The sequence below is a fragment of the Primulina tabacum genome, chromosome 8 (genome assembly GCF_025594145.1).
Source record: "Primulina tabacum isolate GXHZ01 chromosome 8, ASM2559414v2, whole genome shotgun sequence".
NCBI lineage: Eukaryota > Viridiplantae > Streptophyta > Magnoliopsida > Lamiales > Gesneriaceae > Primulina > Primulina tabacum.
The window spans coordinates 897,772-922,127 of NC_134557.1; the positions used below are offsets into that span (position 1 = coordinate 897,772).

At 35.3% G+C, this 24,356-nt stretch overlaps 2 protein-coding genes and 1 pseudogene across 2 annotated transcripts; all 3 read left to right on the plus strand.

Annotated features, from left to right (window-relative positions):
• The first annotated feature begins 1,839 nt into the window (after positions 1 to 1,839).
• On the plus strand, positions 1,840 to 14,405 carry LOC142552683 (CDP-diacylglycerol--serine O-phosphatidyltransferase 1-like; annotated as a pseudogene).
• Positions 14,406 to 15,357: 952 nt separating this feature from the next.
• On the plus strand, positions 15,358 to 17,870 carry LOC142552685 (sec-independent protein translocase protein TATC, chloroplastic-like). The gene is made up of 4 exons (XM_075662449.1): positions 15,358 to 15,831; positions 16,396 to 16,703; positions 17,079 to 17,369; positions 17,494 to 17,870. The coding sequence occupies exons 1-4, from the start codon at positions 15,576 to 15,578 to the stop codon at positions 17,701 to 17,703; spliced, it is 1,065 nt and encodes a 354-aa protein (XP_075518564.1). The 5' UTR covers positions 15,358 to 15,575; the 3' UTR covers positions 17,704 to 17,870.
• Positions 17,871 to 18,168: 298 nt separating this feature from the next.
• Positions 18,169 to 21,989, plus strand: LOC142552684 (ATP synthase subunit beta, mitochondrial-like). Its single transcript, XM_075662448.1, has 9 exons — positions 18,169 to 18,702; positions 19,123 to 19,198; positions 19,279 to 19,367; positions 19,493 to 19,610; positions 19,690 to 19,793; positions 19,879 to 20,037; positions 20,172 to 20,396; positions 20,490 to 20,801; positions 21,370 to 21,989. The coding sequence occupies exons 1-9, from the start codon at positions 18,247 to 18,249 to the stop codon at positions 21,481 to 21,483; spliced, it is 1,653 nt and encodes a 550-aa protein (XP_075518563.1). The 5' UTR covers positions 18,169 to 18,246; the 3' UTR covers positions 21,484 to 21,989.
• The last annotated feature ends 2,367 nt before the right edge of the window (positions 21,990 to 24,356 follow it).

Consider the following 24,356-nt stretch of genomic DNA (forward strand, 5'->3'; position numbering starts at 1 on the left):
CCTCTTCCCCCTTACACTACTCATCTTTTTATTACACACACACACACATAAAATTGTAGCTCTTATCCTTCTTTCTTCCATGGTTCTCAGAATGTGCACTGCAAGATTGATTGATTGATTGATTGATTGAAGGGAAATATAAATCATTTAAATGTTGGAACATTTTAAAAAGTATCACAAAATTTAATTTATCAATATATTTGTTTTGACGAAATCACATGGCCTGCATTATGATTTTCGACCTAATCCAACACAATGTGTGACACCACATTTTGTACTCAACACTGTGTTTGCTAGGGTGTGTTGGCCACCATTACAGTCCATACCACTAATCCATTTTTCATTTGAATTGACACTAAAGCTCAGGGGGACCCCTTCTTCTTTTTTTCTTCTTAAAAAAAAAACTTGTTTGTGAGTTGAAATGTGTGGATCTTTGCTAGTGACGAAACCCTATCCAATGACATGTTTAATTATTTATTGTAATGTGTCAAATTATAATGATAGAAAAAAAGTTGGCAATAAGTCGATTTCATGAAATTTATATACGGGTTCAAACTCGATCATTTTTTTAGGAAGTATTAAAGACATATTACCCAACAATCATGGGTTTTTTTTAGATTTACAGGCACGCTAAAAATCATGCTCTATAAGCTTTTTTTTAACTTCATGTACATGTCAAAATAATAAAACAAAAAGAGAGATATCTACGATTTAGTGAAAATTGGAGAATAAGAAGTTTTGCTGGTCTAACATAGATATGTTCTGTTTTTACTTTTCTCAAGCATGGAGTTACATATTGACATAAAATTGAATGATCAAATCTGGATATCCATTGAAAATTGTAAATGATGTACGAAAGATTTGAAACAGGAAATTATGCTCATGTGGAAACAATGCAAACATTAATTAAGTTGATGGGACTTTCCAAATTTTCTTATTGGATAGTAAAAAAATCCTCAAAGGCCACAGATTAAAAGCTTCAAGTTTCCCAGATTTAGGCAATCACGTCATCTACTTTAACAATCACAACTATTAATTTTTTGCGATTGTATAACAAGACCCACTTTAAATTTGTAAACAGTGGCCATGCATACAATTTTAATTTTAATTCTATATTTTGGGGTCATTTTCTTTATTTGTATCGCAAATTCTTAAAATTTATCGCTAGTTTTATCTCAATCATCAATTTAACTCGACGATTTCCACTTGAGTTTTATTAATTTAGTTGTATTCTTGTGAATTCAATATTTTGACTTTATTAGAAACAAATTTTATAAGTGAAAATTCAGATATATATATATATATGTATATATATATATGTACATACGTGAGCTAAATGATATGAAACCACATTTTTTTCGTCAGTTTTGCCAACCGCGTTTTTCGCTGCAAAAGATGACTTGACTTTTCCCATTCATTTAATGCACCTTTGCCGACATACATGACTATTAGTCCAATATTCATCTATTTCACCGATTCGAACATCCTGCAAAAATATTAAACACTGTCTTGTTTGTATATGACACCAAGAATGACTTGAAGACTATTTAACTTCAAACTTCAAAAGGAATAAAAGGTGGAAATAAATATTAACAATGGATTTTTGCTTGGCCATGTACCAGGAAATGGGAAAAAATAGCTTGAAACTCCCATCACTAAAACAGCGGGAAATGATTGTGAGGAGTTGATATATGATTAATTATAGCCATTAATTAATGGAATTTTGTTTGTCGGAATGAGTATAATAATGTTATGACATTAAATGTTGCAACTAACAATAAATTCTTAAACGAAATTTAATTACATCATAAAACAAAAACTGCGGAAAGATGTTTTGTGAAACGTAAAATTTCAACGAAGAGTTCTTTGACCACCGTACCGTTTTACACATCAAGATCTTTTCGCCATTGCTGAAATCAAAACCCGACCTTTCGCTTTCTCACTGCAAAAAATTGCCCCTTTTTGCACACAAACATTCGCTATATATGATATACACACAATTCATATATATAAGATACATTCACACAAACTTAGCAGTCATCGGTTGTGTTGAGTGTGAGTTATCTTTTAGTGGAGCCATTGTTGCTGCTTCTTTCCCAAATCTCGATGACTCTAGCTCCTGCATTCTTGATTTCTTTCTCCTTCTATTTGATATGACGGAAGAGGTTGCTTCGTCATCCAATCGTGCGGCTGTGTATCGCTCGCCAGCCTATCTCGACGTCAGTATGGAGATTGTTCATTTTCAAACATTTATTACAAATTAAACAACTCAGTACACCACACTAATTTCCGTGGGATTGATTATAGTTTAAATCTATGAATTAATGTCTCTGGGATTGCATATGAGATGTATGCATGATTATGAGGTAGTTGTTTGGGAGTGATTCTCTCGTTTAATTATTTCAAGAATCAGTCTTTTGTAGCATGCACTGTTTTTCGAATGATGGGTCAACTTTATTTTCTCTAATAAATCGAAATTTTAGTTGGAAAGTGACTTTTTGTAGTTAGGGATGAGCAAGATTTCGGTTAAACCGAATTAACCGACCGAACCGAGCCAATTCGGAAATTCGGTTCGGTTATTTCGGAAATTCGGTTTTCAAATTAAAAAAATTCGGTTATATCGATTAATTCGGTTCGGTTACGGTTTTCAAAATTTTGAAATCGGTTAACCGAATTAACCGATATAATAAATATTATTATTTAATAAATTTTTATAAATATTTTAATTTTTAATTTTAAAATCGATATAACATGTATTAATTGTGTTCAAATAAAACTTATACATTTGTGATGTGTGTGATTTTATGTTTTTATGCATTTGTGTAAAGTGTAGTGTTAAAAAAAATTACATGTATAATTAAAGTTAAATCACAATTTTTTTAAACTAATCGGTTAATTCGGTCACCGACTGAAGTAACGGATTTTAATTCGATTCGGTTTTCATCGGTTATGAAAATTAATTCGGTGGCTAAATATTTCGGTTCGGTTTGGTTATGACTAATTCGGTTCGGTCGGTAACCGAATTAACCGAATGCTCACCCCTATTTGTAGGTTCAATGAGTGCTTCATTTTGTTGCTTTTTAATTGCATGCAGCGAATTCTTTTCTGAGGACGGGTTTGAGATTGGCTCGGGTTGACGGTGACCTCAATTTTATTCTGTCCGTTTTTCTGATCGTGTGGAGAAAATTTTAGTTAACTGTATACAGCAGAATACCTGTATTCTTAGGCTTTTATTTGCTTTTATTGGATTACAGAAGGCTATTAGGTCTTTGTTAAGCTTAAAGGTATAAAAGTACTTGAGGTTCTTATCTCGATTGCTGTAGTTGTCTTCTGAAACTTAATATGAATAGAAAGATTCTTTCTGGTTATAATGTTGTGCTTTTTTTTTTAATTATTCTCATTATACACCTTTTAACCAGGGATGTTTAATGGGATTACCTGTAGCCATTGATACACCATGGTTATATGCCTCAGATACAATTTGAGGTCGAGTTACCGCGAGCCATTTCTGCTGTGTATTTTGATGTGTAGGATAGCATGTTCAAAATAAGGCTAGCAAAGATGCGAATGGAAATCACCGTATATTAATATTGTTATCTTACACAATTAAACGATTATAACTTATCTTTAGATCTTGTCCATGAGCCGCGGTCTAGACTGTGCTTCAGTGAAAAAAAAAAGTGGGAGTTGTGAGTTGATTCTTTGAAACAATCCCCGTACTTTTCATTCTATCGCAGCATTAATGTGGCCAGGAAGGATTGTCGTTTTTCCACCAAGTGATGGCAGTGGAAATTGCTTTATATTTTTTTTAAAAAAAATATGGGGTATTACAAAATGCAGCAAGTGCAAATATTTTTAATGATTTTTTGTTTGCCATTTTGCCCCTTTCCCCCATTCTCCTAAAGGATATGTTCTTTTGCTATTTTTCTATTTTGTATATTGTAAGACTGTAATGAATACAATCATTTTATCAATTGAATTGCAGTGAGAAGCCTTCATATCTGATATTTTAAAGTATGGAAGTTAACGGTCATCTGAAGGCCAAACATAAGGATTTTGTTCCTCATCAAAATGGTGATGTGTATTCGTCAAGTATTGACTATGAGTTTGATCCATGGACTTCGTGGGCATACAAGCCACATACCATTATATTTTTACTTATCGGTGCATGCTTTCTTGTGTAAGTTGCTTAATTGTTTAGTCCTTCAAAATTTATGGTTTTTCAAGATTATGTTGATGACAGACCACCAGTTGATTATCAAGCTTATTGTTTCTATTTTATTCATCTGGATCTATAAGTCACTGCTTTCATGTTTATCAACGAATCAATTATTGGCAACTTTTTTCTTCTTGAAATAATGAAAAAAGAACACAAGAACAAAAAGAAGCATATAACGAAACATTGAATTAGCTGTGGAAGGTTTTAATGCTACTCTAATGTATCTATTTGAACATTCTTCCAGATGGGCAAGTGGGGTGCTTGATCCTGAGGGTAGTGCTGGAAATGATATTGTTACCTCTGTGAAAAGGTGGGAGTTTGATAAATTGTGTGCGATCTACCTTAATATCTTTTTTCTACTATGCTCACCTGTTCTTTTTGTTCCCATTTATTTTTTTTCTTTTATAGACTTATTCAAACTTCAAATGCTCTCTCTTACTGCTTCTCCAGGGGTGTATGGGCAACGGTTGCAGTGTTTCACGCTTATTGCTTGTTACAAGCTCCTTCGACGTAAGTCTAGATCCTTTATGTAGTTACTTCTATTTTATAACAATTTGATCGTTTTTTATCCCACTTTTTTGTAAATTTGATAAATAGATGATATTTAATTTATGTGCCTGATTCCATCTGGGTCGAAGCAGTTACTCAGGATTTTTAAATTTACTTGCTTTTTTGTGTGTATCAGTGAAAACAGACTTATTTGTTTTATTTTTTTGTGTGTATCAGTGAAAACAGACTTATTTGTTTTATTGTCTACCTCATATAGTGATCAGATGTGAAAAGACGGTTTCTATGAGTTAATCAAAATATATAATTTGATGAAGTATCGGTATTTAATTGACTTAGAACCATTTGTTGTCCATTAACATGAAGTCAAAGAAAAATGGAGTTGCATCTATTTTATATGTGCACACACATCCAAAGTCATAAACATTTGTGGGGAAGACAAGAAACAAGCTCTTTTCTCTGTGGTGGATTTTTTTTCCTGCCAAAATGTAGCCAAGATCGGCAAATATTATATAAGAGGCTAAAGAAATTCTTACATAGTTTTGATACTTCAGTGAATTTACCATGGAACATCTTCACAAGTGTAGGCATTGGTTTCTATACTTATCTGTTTACCTGTCAATTTTCATTTTTCTATTACACATTAAGCTCATATGTTTTCTTACAGTGTACTAACTCGGCCGCATCCTGCAATTTGGCGCCTTGTCCATGGAATGGCTGTCATTTACCTCACCGCTTTAACATTTTTGCCTCTGAATGTTTCTTATTTCCAGAGGCGTGATGATGCTCGACATTTCATGAAATATCTACATCCAGATCTAGGTGTAGGTAAGGGATTTGTGCATTATATTATTCCGTCAAATAATGTGGTTTTCTTATCCGGTTGTGGTACTGCATGTCATCATTCGGGGTGACAAATATTGAAATAAGTCTAATAGTGGTCTTTTAATAAGTTAGGTTTGAGTTCAAATTCTATTCAACCATCTTGAAGCTCAAGAATTTTACTGTGTTGCGATCGATCGATTCATTTGTTTCGAATTTTATTATTGAACTATATGAGCAAATAATCTAATATTGACTTGTGAGATTGTTTGAATGCACTAGCCATAAAAAACTAATCAATTTGTACTAGAATTTAGCAACAAAAATATCAAGCATACTAGAGCTCAGCACGGTATGAAATCCTTTATTTCGAATTTGAATCATGTATTTTTCAAGTTGGTATGAAAAGCTCACAAGTTAGGCTTGTTACGTTTTCACATCATCAACCTTGTAGTCAATATGAATTATAGATCACTGGAACTTTGTTGGATCATTGTTTGCTGAAGCTATATGCAAATTTTCTGTTACAGAACTTCCTGAAAGATCCTATGGAGCTGATTGCCGAATTTATATACCTGAAAATCCTACAAGCAGGTTTAAGAACGTTTATGTATGATTTCTACTTCACATTCCTTCTTTGACATCTATCTTTTGTCTTACCATAAATTGATAATGTGATCACTTTGGTTTAACGTGTTTTAGGAGACACTTTTTGATGAGTTTGTTCTGGCTCATATCCTCGGATGGTGGGGGAAAGCTATAATGATCCGTAATCAACCTCTTCTATGGACACTTTCGGTTGGATTTGAGTTAATGGAGGTAGGCATTCATCTTATGTTATGTGTGATATTCTGATCCTCTCCGCACAATTTCTAGAAACTTGTAAACATGCGTCTTTTGTTTGATTTTTTGTCTCGTGTTTCCAGTTTACATTTAGACACATGTTACCAAATTTCAATGAATGCTGGTGGGACAGCATCATTCTTGATGTCTTAATCTGCAACTGGTTTGGTATGAAGTTTTTATCTTTCTCCTTTTCTGTTTATTGTTAGACGATTCTGTAAATTCATTATATTTATCTTTGGCAGTGATAATGCTGTTAGTATGCATATAATGTGGTTAAACATGTTCCGCTAATTTTCCAAATGAATTGAACGTCAGTTTTGTTGGGAAAAACCCATAAACCGCATAATCCATCATGATAAATCATCAAGAATTTGACTGAAAACTTAAGCGGAAGCGTACCTGAAGCCATAATCCTGAATTCTTTAAAACGTGTCTTGATCTTCCAGATCTACGCGCTCTTTCCTTGAGAGAATCCTTTAGTTTCTCTTCAGAACTATTTTCTTAATGGGGGAGAGAATAGTGAAAGTGACAACGCGAGATCTGGGGACCATGACCCATATTTATAGATAATGTTTATCAATATCTTCTGATATTTCTGTTTTAGCCCATCATAAAAACAGAAATTACACTTATGTCTCTGCACATTAAAGGCCCACAGCCCATTAGATACATTAAAGCCCAATAACCCGAAACATTAATTGATCACTTTATTTTGAGCTTAACTTAATAGACAACCCACAATACATAATTATTCACATATAAGCCCATATAAATAAATTGATCCAACAATCTCCCACTTGGGCTATATGTGCAACTTTATAATTATGTTTGTGAAAATAACTTTATGAGCTCAAAATTGTTGTCATTCCGAAATGTATCTATAACCAATCCGGTCCATCAATCACATCAACATAGGATCAAAGCAGTCTTCGCTACACTCAAGGTAACTAGACCCATCAAATTTCACATATGCCAACACAACTGAATGACATGGATCGTGAAGTGGATGTGTAGCATGGAAATTTCATGCAATGTGACCGTAACATGCCTATTTCCAACTGGTCCTCCCTTTAACCTTATCGAGATCAAACTTTAAATCATAATTAGAGTGTGACTTAACTTGAAATTTATTTCTGCAGAAAATAAATTTACATAACTGTAACTGAAAATGTCTACAATTGAAAAGCATTTAAAATAACAAACTCCCACTAAAACTGAATTTCCTCAATTGACATAACACTCATACTAGCAGTATGCTCATGAAACTGTTTGGGTGGTAGTCCCTTAGTAAGCGGATCCGCAACCATGGAGTTTGTACCGATATGCTCAATAGACAACTTTCCACTCTGAATTCTTTCTTTAACAACCAGAAACTTGATGTCGATGTGTTTTGACTTCGTCGAGCTCCTGTTGTTATTGGAATACATAACTGCTGATTTATTATCACAATGTAATCTTAGTGGCCTTTCAATGCCATCAACATTGCGCAGTCCCGTGACAAAATTTTGCAGCCATATTTCATGATTGGATGCCTCATAACACGCTACAAACTCAGCTGCCATGGTGGAAGAGGCTATAAGTGACTGTTTAGCACTCTTCCAGGAAATGGCACCTCCAGCAAGGAGATAGATGTAGCCCGACGTAGATTTCATACTATCTTGGCATCCAGCAAAATCGGAGTCAGTATACCCAATGATCTCAAGCTGATCCAACCTCCGATATATGAGCATGTAATCTTTTGTTCTCTGTAGGTACCGTAAAACCCTTTTGACTGCTTTCCAATGTTCCACTCCTGGATTACTTAAATATTGTCCCAACATTCCTGTCACGTACGCAATATCTGGACGTGTACAAACCTGAGCATACATCAGACTCCCCACTGCAGATGCATAGGGAACCTTCTGCATTTCTTTTTCCTCAAAATCATTCTTTGGGCATTGTTTGAGACTAAATTTGTCTCCCTTAGCCACATGGGTATCTGTTGATTTACAATCTTGCATCCCGTATCGCTTGAGAACTTTCTCGATATAGCCTTTCTGAGATAATCCAAGAATACCCCGAGAACGATCCCGATGTATCTGAATACCCAGTACAAAAGATGCATCACCAAGATCCTTTATCTCAAAATTTTTAGCTAGAAATCTCTTGGTTTCATGCAACAACTCTATATCGTTGCTAGCGAGCAGAATGTCATCAACATATAAAACCAGAAAATATACTTACTCTCACTGAACTTATGGTACACACAATCATCGACCAAATTCATCTCAAAACCAAACGAGATGATCACTTGATGAAATTTGAAATACCATTATCGAGATGCTTGCTTGAGCCCATAGATGGATTTCTTTAATTTGCAAACCATATTATTTGTGTCTTTGGACACAAAATTTTCTGGCTGCACCATATAAATCGTTTCATCAATATCACCATTTAGAAACGCAGTCTTTACATCCATCTGATGAAGCTCAAGATCGAAATGCGCCACCAAAGCCATTATAATCCTTAAAGAGTCTTTCGAAGAAACCGGAGAGAAAGTCTCTTTATAATCAATGCCTTCTTTCTGTGTAAAGCCTTTAGCGACAAGACGAGCCTTATATATTTCCACATTGCCTTTCGAATCCCTCTTGGTTTTAAATATCCATTTGCAACCAATGGGCTTCGTACCTTTAGGCAATGGGACAAGATCCCATACATCATTGTCCTTCATGGACTTTATCTCCTCATTCATGGCATCATTCCACTTTTGAGAGTTAGAACTTTCCATGGCTTGACGGAAGTTAATAGGATCATCCTCCATCAATCCAATGTCTGCCTCATGTTCTTGAAGAAATACAATGTAATCATCTGGCACTGCATTTCTCCGCTCTCCAGTGGATCTCCTTAATGGCATAGGTTCTGGAGGTGCTTGAGTTTGTTCATCTGGAATGAGAAGATCTCTAATATTGTCTTCTTGTATTGTGTCTTGGTCAAAGTGAGGAATATGATCCTGACCAATGTCCAAGACACCTGTGGGAATATTTACATATTCCTCTTCAAAGACAATATCCCTTACTTTATCTCCCCCCGCAAACTCAACATCCTCAAAGAACCTGACATTTCCTGACTCAAAAATCGACTTACTCGTGGGATCATAAAACTTGTACCCCTGGATCTTTCAGAGTATCCAATAAAATAACAACTAACCGTCCTTGAGTCCAGTTTCTTTTCATTAGGCTTGTAAGGCCTTGCCTCAGTTGGACATCCCCAAACGTGCAGATGCTTAAGACTGGGCTTTTTACCCGTCCAAAGTTCATAAGGGGTTTTGGTCGCTGCCTTAGTTGGAACCCTGTTAAGGATATATGCTGCAGTCTTTAGTGCTTCTCCCCAGAGTGATTCTGGTAAGGTAGAATGACTGATCATACTCCTCACCATGTCCTTAAGCGTTCTGTTTCGTCTTTCAGCAACACCATTCATAGTGGGCGAACCCGGCATAGTGTACTGTGGGACGATACCGCATTCCTCCAGGAATCTAGCAAAAGTTCCTGGACGTTGTTCACCTGAACCGTCATATCTACCATAGTATTCACCACCACGGTCAGATCTAACGCTTTTAATCTTTAAGCCAAGTTGATTTTCAACTTCAGCTTTATAGTTTTTGAACATATCCAATGACTGTGCCTTTTCATGAATGAGATAAATGAAGCCATATCTTGAAAAATCGTCTGTAAACGTTATAAAATACTGTTGACCATTCCAAGAAGCCGAAGGGAATGGCCCACAAATATCAGTATGTATAAGTTCTAAGACGCCTGAACACCTGTTGGCTTCAAATCTCCTTTTGTTGGTTTGTTTTCCCTTTATACAATTAACACAATTATTAAAATCTGTGTAATCTAAAGGTTCGAAAATTTCGTCTGACACGAGTCTCCTTATTCTCTTTTCAGAGATATGACCCAATCTTTTGTGCCATAACGCAGCTGAATTCTCACTGGTTAATTTTCTTTTAGTGCCTCTACTTGTTTTCAGGGATTCATTAAATGAAGCAATAACATCCAAAGAATAGAGATTATCGTATCCTGATAAAGAACCAGAACCAACCAATTTTGAATCGAGAAACAAACTGAATATTCCATTTCCAAAAGAACAAGAATAATCAAATTTGTCCAATGCAGAAATGGAAATCAAATTTCGTCAAAAAGACGGCACAACAAATGTTTCATAAAGATCCAAATATATTCCAGTCTTTAACAATAATCTAAATTTTCCTATTTCCTCAACTTCAACTTTGTTGCCGTCACCAACATAGATGAATCTTTCAGCATCACTTGGTTTTCGGCAATCCAGGCAACCCTGCATAGACACACTGATGTGAGTTGTTGCACCAGAATCTATCCACCACGTGTGTCTAGGCACTGAAATTAAATTAACCTCAGAACAAACCATATTCAGAAGCATACCTTTCTTAGCACGCCAAGCGTGATAATTACTGCACTGCTTCTTCATATGCCCATCACTGCCACAGAAAAAACAACCAGAACTTTGAGAATCACTAGGATTCTTCTGTTGTTTCTTCGGAGGCTGTGTATCCGCAGCTTCCTTATACTTTCGTTTCTTTCCTTTATCCTTCGAGGTAGAGGCATAATGAGCACTTTCTGTCTTGTCTTGCTTTAACCTTTCCTCTTCCTGGACACAGTGCGAGATGAGCTCATTCAGAGACCAAGTCTCTTTCTGACAGTTATAGCTTACCTTGAACTGGTTAAACTGAGGAGGAAGAGATATCAAAACCAGATGCACCAGCAAGTCCTCAGAGAGGTCAAGCTTCAGTGCTTTCAACCTTGAAGCAAGATGAGACATTTCCATAATGTACTCCTTGATATTGCCCTTACCTCTGTACCTCATTGAAACTAGGCTTGCCAAAAGTGTACCAATTTCAGACTTTTCACTTTTAGCAAACTTCTTTTCGAGGTCTTGAAGGAAAGCCTTAGCCGTAGCAATGTCGTTAGACATTGTGCCCCTGAATGTTTCTGGAATGGCCCTCTTCATGATCATCATACACATGCGATTCGATCTCTCCCACCTTTCAAACTCCCTCTTTTCATCAGAGGTACTCTTATCCGTAACGGCAGAAGGAGAGTCAACCCTTATCGCAAGGTCCAAATCCATGACTCCGAGAACTATCAATAAATTCTCTTGCCATGATTTAAAATTAGAGCCATTTAACATAGGAATATAATTTATGTTGGAGTGAATATTTGCAGGAGTCAAATCTGAACAGAGAACAAAAAACCAAATATACATGCTCAACCAAATATCCAAATAAAATAATCAATAAATTCAAATGATGTAAACCTCATAAACAGAATATCAAGCACTCCATTAATGTTTCATCTTTGGACAAAAGATTAACTTGTAAGTGATATCCTGGCGCAGCAGTCAAACACTGATAGTAACTATCATGTCAAATAACAACCTTCCTTTGGGCTGATTTATTATTCACATGAAACCGAACAACTATCACATGTTTACCACCACAAGTGCATATGTAATTATATTAAATATTAACCATCCTTTGGGCCGATCAGTATTCATATAAATCATATATACCCAAAATCCTTTTGTATTTCAAAATAAAATTAATTTCCATAAAAGATGTCACTTTGGCGACATTTTATTTCAATTAATCAATTTTTTAAAATACATATAACCTTATCATTATTTGAATTAATGAAAATTTAACCTTAACCGAATAAATCTGAACTGAAAAAAAAAATATTTTTTTCGGAAATTCCGTACGGGTCGGGTCGTGTCGGCCCGGATCCGTACGACCCGACCCGGATCTGTACGGTTCGGGTCGACCCGGGTCCGTACGACCCGACCCGAATCCGTACTTTTTTTTTTATAAAAAAAATTAATCCGAATTTTTCGATTTTCCTCTAAAATATTTTGTTGAACAAAAACCGGAAGGAAAATCGAAATCTTATACCAAATCTTTAAAATTTTACAACTAAATCTTTTTACCAAAACTGAAACTTTAAAAGATTTGGTTTTCAACCAAAATATTTTCCAGATTTGAAACCATATCAAAAAATTTTCAGATCTAAACCAAAATAATTTTCAGATCTGAAGCCATATAAAAAAAAATTTAAACAAAATTTAATTTTTTTTTCAGATCTGGATCCAAACAGTATCCAAAAACTTTAAACAAATCTCAATGATTCAAACATGAATGGCTCTGATAGCACTTGTTGGGGAAAACCCATAAACCGCAGAATCCATCATGATAAATCATCAAGAATTTAACTGAAAACTTAAGCGGAAGCGTACCTGAAGCCATAATCATGAATTCTTTAAAACGTGTCTTGATCTTCCAGATCTACGCGCTCTTTCCTTGAGAGAATCCTTTAGTTTCTCTTCAAAACTATTTTCTTAATGGGGGAGAGAATAGTGAAAGTGACAACGCGAGATCTGGGGACCATGACCCATATTTATAGATAATGTTTATCAATATCTTCTGATATTTCTGTTTTAGCTCATCATAAAAACAGAAATTACACTTATGTCTCTGCACATTAAAGGCCCACAGCCCATTAGATACATTAAAGCCCAATAACCCGAAACATTAATTGATCACTTTATTTTGAGCTTAACTTAATAGACAACCCACAATACATAATTATTCACATATAAACCCATATAAATAAATTGATCCAACAAGTCTAACTGACCTGAATGGTCTTCGCCACATTTCTCTCAGCAAGTTACTTGTTATAAAACCCAGCCTTTGGGGGTAAAATAGAATTTAACGTGTCTACTTATTAGCTTGATAGGTATTTGGGCTGGAATGCATACTGTTCAGTATTTTGACGGTAAAACTTACGAGTGAGTTGGAATAAGCCGGCGGCCAAACATCATGAGCAAAGTACGTTGGTCTGTAACATTTCTTTAATTTGCAGCTATGAATTCGTTACCATGATACATTGTGATTCGAGGGCTCTTGGCACCATGATTTGACTAAGTAGTGTAAAACATAAAAGTAGAAAATAATTGCTTAGTCTGGGCTTTTCAGGTGAAAAGAACACTTGGGCAGTTTACACCGGCCCAGTGGGATAAAGATGAATGGAACCCTTTTCTTGGTCCATTGAGATTTATTCAAGTTCTTAGCCTTTGCATCATTTTCTTAACCGTAGAGCTGAATATATACATTCTTTTTGAAGTTGTGTCTTTGGATTCCTCCTCGAAACCCCCTCATCGTATACAGGCTAGTTTTGTGGTGGCTCATTGCTATACCAACAATTCGCGAGTATAATTCTTACCTACAAGACAGGTGTTTCCCTTTTCTTCCACGTTTCGTACGCGCTACGTATGCACAAAAATTTGATTTTCTCATGAGATGACACGATCTCTTGTTCTCGGTTATATTTAGGAAACCGGTGAAGAAAGTGGGGGCATTCTGCTGGCTCTCACTTGCTATATGCATAGTGGAACTCCTCATTTGTGTCAAGTTCGGAAAAGGTTTGAATACATATATTTTTGTTCCAGGAAGAGTAATTGTCCCCCTCCGCTCCCACCCCCATTCCCACGGTGTCTGTCTCTTGAATTTAACACGACCAGATTACCTATATTACGCTTGCTGAATTTCCAGGATTGTTTCCTAATTCCATGCCAAAATGGTTGGTTATACTTTGGATGTGTGTTGGGATGTGGCTTTTGATATTCTTGGGTACATGGTCATGGCAGCTGCACAGATTAATCAGGAGGAAGCTGCAATGAGTTTTGATTTCGGACCCAAATATATTTTTTTTTATATAATTGTATTTTTATCTTATGTTCAATTCATGTCATTGATTTATACACACATGTAGTAGAACAACAGATAAAATGCAATTGTGGAATACGAGATTTGCCAGCTTCTTCAAGACTGCCCCCTTTTTGTTTGTTTGAGATTACCCTGTGATTGTAAATGATTTCTCCGTTGGGCTATATTTTTACACTTATTGTTGTTGGAACCTCAATTCTTGTATATTAGTTGCATTGACCCAAGTGTAATAATATAATTTTCCAGACCATGTATGTTTAAAAATTTCAAACTGAAAGTTATTTGATTTAATTTAACTTTGTTCTTGACTTACAAGAAGATATTTTGTTTGAAAGTGCCGAATCCTTTTTTTGGGCAGGATAATAGTGATTTTATCTTTGTAGGAAAATCATTGTGAAATTGAATCTATCATGATTTACTGATTTTTCACATTATCGCCAAGTTTAATTTATGTGAAACATAAAAATATGGAATTGTCATAATTTGATGCGCACTTGATAAATTTCATACAAACTTTTAACCAGCACACCATGAAAAATTGAAATCATGATAACTGAGCACACGTTTATTTACGCTAATAACTCGGACATAATTTAATTTAATTATTAGATTATTACAAGTTTTTTTACACTAAATTTTTATGTAAAATATCGAAAATACACATTTTTTCATGTGAAAAATAAATACGGTTTCTAGAATTTGACATTTTATGAAGGTTGCGCGAACATCGTCTGCATCGCCTGGAATATGACGAGCAGAAGTATTTTGATGATATCTCATAAAACAATGATGAGCGGGTAAAACAGTTAGAAAAAAAAACTTAATTTTTTATGAGTCATATTTCAGATTGGCTAGACTAGTTCGGATGTTATCTGTGTTAATCAGACGCTGCAATATCGAGCTGGATGATACGCTGTATGACACGCATACAACGATCTCGTGTCATCCACCTCGATCTTGCCGCGTTCGGTTAGCATAGATAACGTCCAAATTAGTTTAACCGAAAATCTGATTCGTAACAAATTGAATTTTCTTTCTTTTTTGTCATCTAAATTCTTCAATTTGTCAAACTTCCAAGTGGTGCAGGAATGTTCTCATAATATTTATAAAATATTAAGGTGTAAAATATTTATTTATTTTTCACATGAAGTGCACATTTTTGCGATCACTGAGAACTTGTTGTGAATAACCCGATTATTATTATGACTCACGTGGAAGTTAGCACGCGATAGAAGACCAATTGGAAGTCCTTTGTTGTAATGTGCCTATTCCAGCATCAATTGAGATCGATCATCTTCACCTACCACCTCACCGACCCAGCGCGCACGGTTTCAGAATCAGAGAACGCAAAAAAGAAGCTCAATTTTCACACCCTGCAAAGTAATGGCTAGTACCAGAGCTTTCACGCACAACGCGCACCTCAACAGGAATATCCCTTTTTCCGAATGCTGTAAATCAAATACACAACCAAGAACTACTCTGCACATCGAGCAAATAAACCCCAAGCTACCTTGCTTCTCAAACTTGAGATATTTCAAGAAATGGAGCGGAATTCTTTGTTCTGCTGTCGGTGAGCAGCAGCGAGAAACCAGCAGCAGGAGTCTTGTTGGGACTGGCTCATCCATTGGCGGCGAAATCGGTGAAGTAGATTTTACCTTTTCTCAATTTTTGTGCTTTAAAAATAGTTATCAGTTTCTCTCTCCTCCCCCCTTTTCGTTCATGGTTTTGCCGTTGAATTGATTTCAGTGCTTTTCGGTTGTTTAAGAATAGCTGATAGTATATATGTTCATTTGAACAGTATGTGAAGAGGCTTGGTGTTATTTATGTAGTCTTTTATCTTGTATTGTAGTACATATAGTAGAAACTTTTGCAGCTCAAGTGAACGAAGTTATTAAGAGATTGGGTACATTGTTGGCTTCATATTTCATTTTGCATTGCAGTGTCTCTTCAATTTGAGACTGTTAATATGGTGATAGTTGAGGAGACGAATCTTTTTTATTTAAGTTGGCATAAAATTAAGACATAAAAGAGCCTTGGAAACAAACATATATTGTGTTTTATTGTTATGGACAATGTATAAAATTGTAATGGTGCGAAGGTTGATTTCTCATCTATTTATATGATGTTTGCGGCTGATTGTGACTTATGGATTTGACTGATTTTAAACGCCAATTATGTTGATTGAAAAAACGATCTTTCTCAGATGCTAGTGATGGTGTGAGAGAGAATCTTACCAAGAAAGATGATTCAGATGATGTAGGAAATGTTATTTATAATTTTCTTTACCCGGGAAAAGAACTCCTACCGGACGATAAAGAAATGAGCATATACGATCATTTAGAGGAATTGAGAGAGAGAATATTTGTGTCAATTTTAGCTATTGGAGCTGCCATGGTTGGTTGCTTTACATTTTCAAAAGAACTACTTATTTTTCTTGAAGCTCCCGTGAAGGAACAAGGTGTCCGGTTTCTACAACTAGCACCCGGAGAATTTTTCTTTACATCTCTGAAGGTTCGAGCCTGTTCTATTTATCATCTTAAGTATTCCTTCATATGTTTGCTTAATCAAGAATTTTTTTTTTTACACCTTTTGAAGTCCACTCTAGATGATGATTCTGGCTCGCCACTTCTGTAGTGTTAAATACGCTCAATATATATATGTAGTTGTAAGATGTGATCTTTCTTATTTTATCCAAGATATAACTATTTTTATTGGTTAAAAACATTATTTTTTATTCAAGAAAAGTGCAGTTATGTCCAGCATAGGTTGGGCAAAGTTTGAACTTAGTGCCTGGTCAATTGACCATTAAATCTTGTAACTAAATTGGTGTCTGAATGTATCATGTAATGCGCTTTTAATTTACTTTACTACTTATCTTTTATGCAGGTGTCAGGATACTGTGGGCTTTTGATCGGGAGCCCTGTGATTCTATTTGAGATCATAGCCTTTATCCTTCCAGGTTTAACAAGATCAGAGAGACGATTTCTAGGGCCCATTGTCTTAGGGTCCTCGATTCTTTTTTATGCCGGCATCACCTTTTCATACTACGTTCTTACCCCAGCAGCCTTGACTTTCTTTGTAAGTTATGCGGAAGGCGTTGTTGAATCATTGTGGTCCATTGATCAATACTTTGAATTTGTTCTCGTGCTCATGTTAAGCACGGGATTGTCTTTCCAGGTGAATTATTAGTAATACACTTTATTCTTACTGAAAATTTCTTTTTTCTGTTATGTTTTATCTATCTTACTTCTCAGCTAAGTTAATACTCTTTCGACAAGATTTTGTTTCTGGCCTTTATCAGGTTCCAGTTATACAATTGCTTCTAGGACAACTTGGGCTGGTGTCTTCGGAGCAAATGCTATCAATCTGGAGATACGTGGTCGTTGGATCAGTAATCGCAGCTGCTATACTCACACCATCCACAGATCCTCTTACACAAATGCTGCTTGCTGGCCCCCTTATGGGTCTTTATTTGGGTGGAGCGTGGATGGTTAAGGTTCTTGGTCGGTAAATGGCTTGTTTTGTATGGTCACAGTCTGACATTGCTTAGTATTTTATGTTTGCCAAAGATGGTGTATCCTATTGTGAGACGCATTAACTCGTGCAAGATCGTCTTGACTAGGTTATGTGACCAAGTGCTTCGATGGATTCAAGTGTACTTTCCAACAAATTTAATGTCATTTTTTTTTTTTTTTGGAAAACTAGTGGGAGTACCGAATTTGTGCTTCTTTTTAAAAAGCTCAAAATACAAATTTTTCTCAATCAGTTTTCGTAATTAACATAAAATTATACATATGTTCGTAAAGGTGTTTTGGAAGTGTTAGAAAATTAAATAGGGTGTAAAACTCCAAGAGCATTGGATTTTAGAGTTAGAATTTGCTAACAAAAATCATTTCACAAAGCAATGTGTAAATATGATTTGAATTAGAAATTGCAATTTAGGCTAGATAATTTTAATAAATTTATTTTGGTATGAAAAACGGAAAATGAATAATATGAGAGAGCCGCCCCACGAACTCCTCCTTCAATCTTTCACTTTGACCTTTTCTCCGCCATGGCTTCCCGGAGGCTACTAGCCTCATTTCTCCGATCCTCCGCTACCCGTGTTTCTAGATCCCCATTCTCCGCCGTCCCCAAGCCGCGCCCCTCTCCCGTTGGATACTTCCTTCACCGGTCCGCCGCTCACTATGCGACGTCATCCGCCGCGGCTTCTACGCCTTCCGCTCCACCCCCGTCCAAGAGTGGGACCGGAGGGAAAATCACCGATGAGTTTACTGGTCAAGGCGCGATTGGGAAGGTGTGTCAGGTTATCGGAGCCGTTGTTGACGTGAGGTTTGGCGAGGGTTTGCCTCCAATTTTGACGGCTTTGGAGGTTTTGGATAATCAGATCAGGCTTGTTTTGGAGGTGGCGCAGCACTTGGGTGAGAATGTGGTGAGGTGTATTGCTATGGATGGGACTGAAGGGTTGGTTCGAGGCCAGCGAGTGCTCAACACTGGTTCCCCCATCACCGTGAGTCACATTTTTTTTTCGTTTGATTGAGGGGCTGTTTGATGCTTGGACCCGCTGGTGTCCCTGTTCATATTTGTTGCTCAATTGATTGATGATTGGTCTTGTAAACTCTTTAACTCCGTGTACGACGACTATTCTTTTCAATCCTTGTATGGATTTTGGTCGGGGGTGTAAGAATATTTTTTTTGCTCAGCCGTTTGTGAATTGAGGCTAATAATTGTGCAATATCCCAATGATAAAACTTGGAGTTTGTTTGCCAGTTTTTTCAGGTTATGAGAAAATTTAAGCTATTCTGTTTCTGATTGTAGTTAATGATTATGTTCCTTCCATGGTAACCGAACATGGAGTGAGGATATTTTATGCCATATATGCGTGCGATGTATTTGGTTGTGTTTTTTTTTTCACTTTGTCTAATCATAGGTGCCTGTTGGCCGTGCCACTCTTGGTCGTATTATTAATGTCATTGGGGAGCCTATAGATCATAGAGGCGACATTAGTAAGTGACATGCTGCCTTTTAACTGCGAACACTTGAGTGACTGCAGTTTCCCCTTGCTAACAAATGAACACTGTTGCAGAAACTGAACACTTTTTACCAATTCACCGTGAAGCTCCTGCCTTTGTGGAGCAAGCAACAGAGCAACAAATTCTTGTCACGGGTATCAAGGTGATTTCTGAATTCATATCTATCCAATCATGACATTTTCTCATTGACATGTTATTTTTACTTCATTTCATTCAACGCTTGTGTGAATTTTATGTTTACAAATATACCTATTTGTTTATTCTCAGGTTGTTGACCTTCTTGCACCTTACCAAAGAGGAGGGAAAATTGGGCTGTTTGGTGGTGCTGGTGTAGGAAAGACAGTACTTATTATGGAACTGATTAACAATGTTGCAAAAGCTCATGGTTGGTTCCTAGTTGATGTGTCATTTGTTAAATCTTTGGTTGCATATGTTTATCTGACTTCTGCATAATTTTCTTTCAGGTGGTTTCTCTGTATTTGCTGGTGTGGGAGAACGTACCCGAGAGGGTAATGATTTGTACAGAGAAATGATTGAGAGTGGTGTCATTAAGCTAGGTGACAAGCAGGTTCACACCCACTTTGATCATTTTTTTATCTAGTTTGATGCTGCATTTTTGTCTCATTATGTTTTCTCCTGTTACTTGTTATTAGGCTGATAGCAAATGTGCTCTGGTCTATGGCCAAATGAATGAGCCCCCTGGTGCTCGTGCTCGAGTCGGACTGACTGGACTGACTGTGGCTGAACATTTTCGGGATGCGGAAGGGCAAGATGTGCTCCTCTTCATTGACAACATTTTCCGTTTTACCCAGGTGGGTACACATGCTTAAAATCATTCTGAAAATGGTTCTTTGTGTTCATGACTTGTTGCTAATTTTTTCTTAATCATTATCAGGCATATGTTGCTACTGTTTTTTATAATTTTCTTTGATATAAACTCATACAGGCTAACTCAGAAGTCTCTGCTTTGCTTGGGCGTATCCCATCTGCTGTCGGTTATCAACCTACTTTGGCTACAGATCTTGGTGGCCTTCAAGAACGTATTACTACAACTAAGAAAGGTTCGATTACATCTGTGCAAGCCATTTATGTGCCAGCTGATGACTTGACTGATCCAGCTCCAGCAACTACCTTTGCTCACTTGGATGCCACGACTGTGTTATCTCGACAGGTATACGTGCTTTCTTTAAATTACTAAAAGAAACATTGTTCGACTGTTTATGACTTGATTGTTTCTATTATTATTATTTGAAATTTGAATCAGATTTCTGAGCTTGGTATCTATCCCGCTGTCGATCCTTTGGACTCAACATCTCGAATGCTTTCCCCTCACATCCTGGGAGAGGATCACTACAACACTGCCCGCGGTGTACAGAAAGTCCTTCAAAATTACAAGAATCTTCAAGATATTATTGCCATTCTTGGGATGGATGAGCTCAGTGAAGATGACAAATTGACTGTTGCACGGGCTCGCAAAATTCAACGATTCTTGAGCCAGCCTTTCCACGTCGCAGAAGTTTTTACGGGTGCCCCCGGCAAGTATGTGGAGTTGAAAGAAAGTATTACCAGCTTCCAGGTAAAGTGTTGTTCTTTTATGCTTATGCTGGGCCGTAGGCTCTTTGCTATACTCATTTCTACTATTTTTACCATTTCACCTGGACTTGCAGAGTCGTGAACAATATTGTGGGGGCATGATTTGTCTAATAATTGACGTGTTTTCTAAGATCAAATGTCCTACTCATCTGTCAAAGCTTTTTTGCAACTTCCATGTTCATGTTCATGTCTTATTCTAGAACTTTTATGGTAAATGTATAAAAAAATTTATATCGTAGAATTAATTTATTATGCACAAGTAAATTAATTGAACATTCAAACTAAAAACAGGAGAAAAATTAATTTCTAGGTCAGTTCTTTTTGGCAATTGTTTTATATGTATCGCAAAGAGACAATGGTTCAAAAAGTCGAGCTTTGCTTTTGTACTGTCATAACAAACTTTTTTTTAATCGATTAACCATTGCTTGAATCCGGTAATATGATATCTAAGCATTCATCTTGCGCCTCCTTTGCTGTCTTTATTTTGTATCTGCTTTGGTCAAATCATCGTCAGTTTGCACATTGGCACACGGTGTTATTACTTGGGACAGGGAGTATTAGATGGAAAGTATGATGATCTTTCCGAACAATCATTTTACATGGTTGGAGGAATTGAAGAGGTGATTGCCAAGGCCGAGAAGATTGCCAAGGAATCTGCTGCTTAGATACATCAAAGTTTTCATGGCTTACTCTTCTCCCCTGCTGCTGATATTTGCAAAATAATTTAGTTCATGGCAATAATGGCACAGCATAAAGAGTTCAGTTTTTTGATGAAATTTTCGGACTTTCGCTAGTCACAGTTGTGGAGCTAAACCTACCTCCCTGGCGAGCCCTCATCGATTTTATCTCGACAGTCAATAAAGGGGGGCTAAGACTGGGATGGACGTTGTATATTTTTGTTGATATTTATTTTTACAATGTCGGTTGCTCACTGGGAGACGTTCTCTACTACTATATTCTCATCAATTTTCTCATTCTGAGTATCAACGGCATTGATGGTTACTATGCATTGCGTGGCCACCTCTTTTGGTTGATTCTTGGTGAAAATTCTTGTCCGTATTTTGCCATGCCACGCTGCAGCAATAAGACCGGAGATTTCTTTATATATTTGTATTAAAATTGTCTATTTCGAACACGATTCTTCATAGCATAACTGAAATAACTTATTTTTGTCGGTCTTTTTCGGGACAATATTTTCTTTTCGTTTTTCCTTTAAAGTTAAAAATTGAAGCCATTGGAAAATTTCTATAAATTTTCTTAAAAGAGTTGGATTTTAATAAATATTTGAGTAGGTTTTTTATGAGACGGTATCACGAATCTTTATCTGTGCATAAAAAGTAATAATTTTTCGTAGATGATCCAAATAAGATATATGTCTCACAAAATAAGATCCGTGAGGTTGTGTCATGCAATTTTTTGCCTAAATATTTTATATTATACAAAACTAATTAACTTTTTTCCCCTTGATTTTTGATTTGACTTTAAGCTTTAAATCCAGTTCGATTTGATTTTCGAATTTAAACAATAAAAAATTAAATAAATTAACATTAAAAAACTAGATTGGAATTTTTTAACCCAAGATTCAAATTTTGGTGAATAAAAAAATGCACTCTCGAGCACGTTACTGGTGAGTCATGTTATGTGTTGACCCATGACAAACAAAAGCCCAAATTATCTTATTTTGAATAGCTTCATCGTTTGATATATGTAAGGATAATCAAATTTTTTTATTAATTGTCCGAACCGCTCGAACCGAATTGTACGTATCATTTTTCATAATATTTTATAAAAACCGCTATTTAAAAATAATAATCATAAACTGCACCGCATACGCGGTTCGGTTATATTTTTTGCCAAAAACCGCACCAAACAACACCGTCTAAACCACTTGTCATAATATTTGACCTAGAATTATAATAATTTGTAAATAACATATTCAAGTAAAGAAGTTGTCATTCATTATATCTCAACCTTCTTCAAAATTATTATTCTTACAAATAAAACTTGTCTTCTTTTTAATTATTCTTTATATTGATCTTTTAATAGAGTATTTATTTCTTTTGCTACAATATTTTGTTTGAAATTTAAAAGTAAAAAAAAGGATAAAATAATGTAAATGTCATTTTTGTCGTGAGAATATTGTGTTTTTAAATTATTAACTTAGTTTTGATTCTTTATTATTGTTTTTATCTATTTTTATTTTTATATGCTTTGAATTATATTTTATATTTGAAAACACTATATTGTTGTTGTTTTCAAATAAATTAGAATATATGTTCTAATATTTTTCACTAAAAAAATCGTAAACCGACCGTAACTGCTTGAAACCGCTAAAAACCGTAAGACTAATTCTTCATATAAAACCGCGATTATTTTTTCAAAATACTAATTGACCGTATATGGCAATTCGGTTTTATTTTTTTCAAAAAAACCGCAAAACCGCATCGTGATCACCCCTACATATATGAGATGTAATCTAGCTGCCACTCTACTTTCTAGTTAAAACAACGGTTAATTGATAAAAAAATTATCTGTCAAGATTTTGATAAAAATTTAATATCCATGAGTTTCTTTTTTTTTTCTTTTTTTTTTTGATGCAGTTTTTGACACCAACTTATGTTGTATTTCAACTCCCTACAAATGGTCATTTTACTATTTTAGTCTTAAATACTTCACAATTTTCTTATCTACTCATTTCGTAACTCCATATACACATTATTTTCTTATGTATTTTTTTTACTAATAATCAAACTAAAGTTAATAGTAGAAGAATTTGTTTAATGGTGTTGAATGCTTAAAAATTTGTGTTTTATCTTGATGACTGTTGAGAAAATATATTTTAAAAATGTAAGCATGTAGTTGATTGAATTGTACTAGCATAGTATGATCAATTAATTGTTTTGACATTTATATGTTAGTATGATTAATGTGCTATTTAGGTAACATTAATATGATACTTTGTATTAATAATATATTATTTTATATAATTGCTATGATGTTAATATAATAATAATTATTTTTTTTGCAATGATGATATCATTAATTTGATATTTGGTATCGATGATATGTTACTTTATATGATTAAAATATTTTGGCTCATAATTATAACACAATATAACTTTTTTATATATAATGAAATAAGGGTATTTACGAGACCAAATCAAGTACATATTGACTTGATTTAGGTATCTCTGAAGCTCAATCAAGTACCCATTGACTCGGTATTTTATGTATTCATTTAGGTATCATATTTTGAATTCACGATACCATCAACAAAAGCACTTAATATCAACTGCGTAATATTTTTTACATCCCCAAATAATGGAATGATGATATTTACGAGGCCAAATCAAATTCATATTGACTAGAATTAGGTACTTTTGAGGTCAAATCAAGTACCCGCGAACTCGAATTAAGTACTATAAGCACCAATTTATGTATCTTATTTTAACTTCACGATGATACCAACAAAAGTCACTCAACATCAACTCTGTAATATATATTTTTATATCCCCAAATAATGGAATAAATATATTTA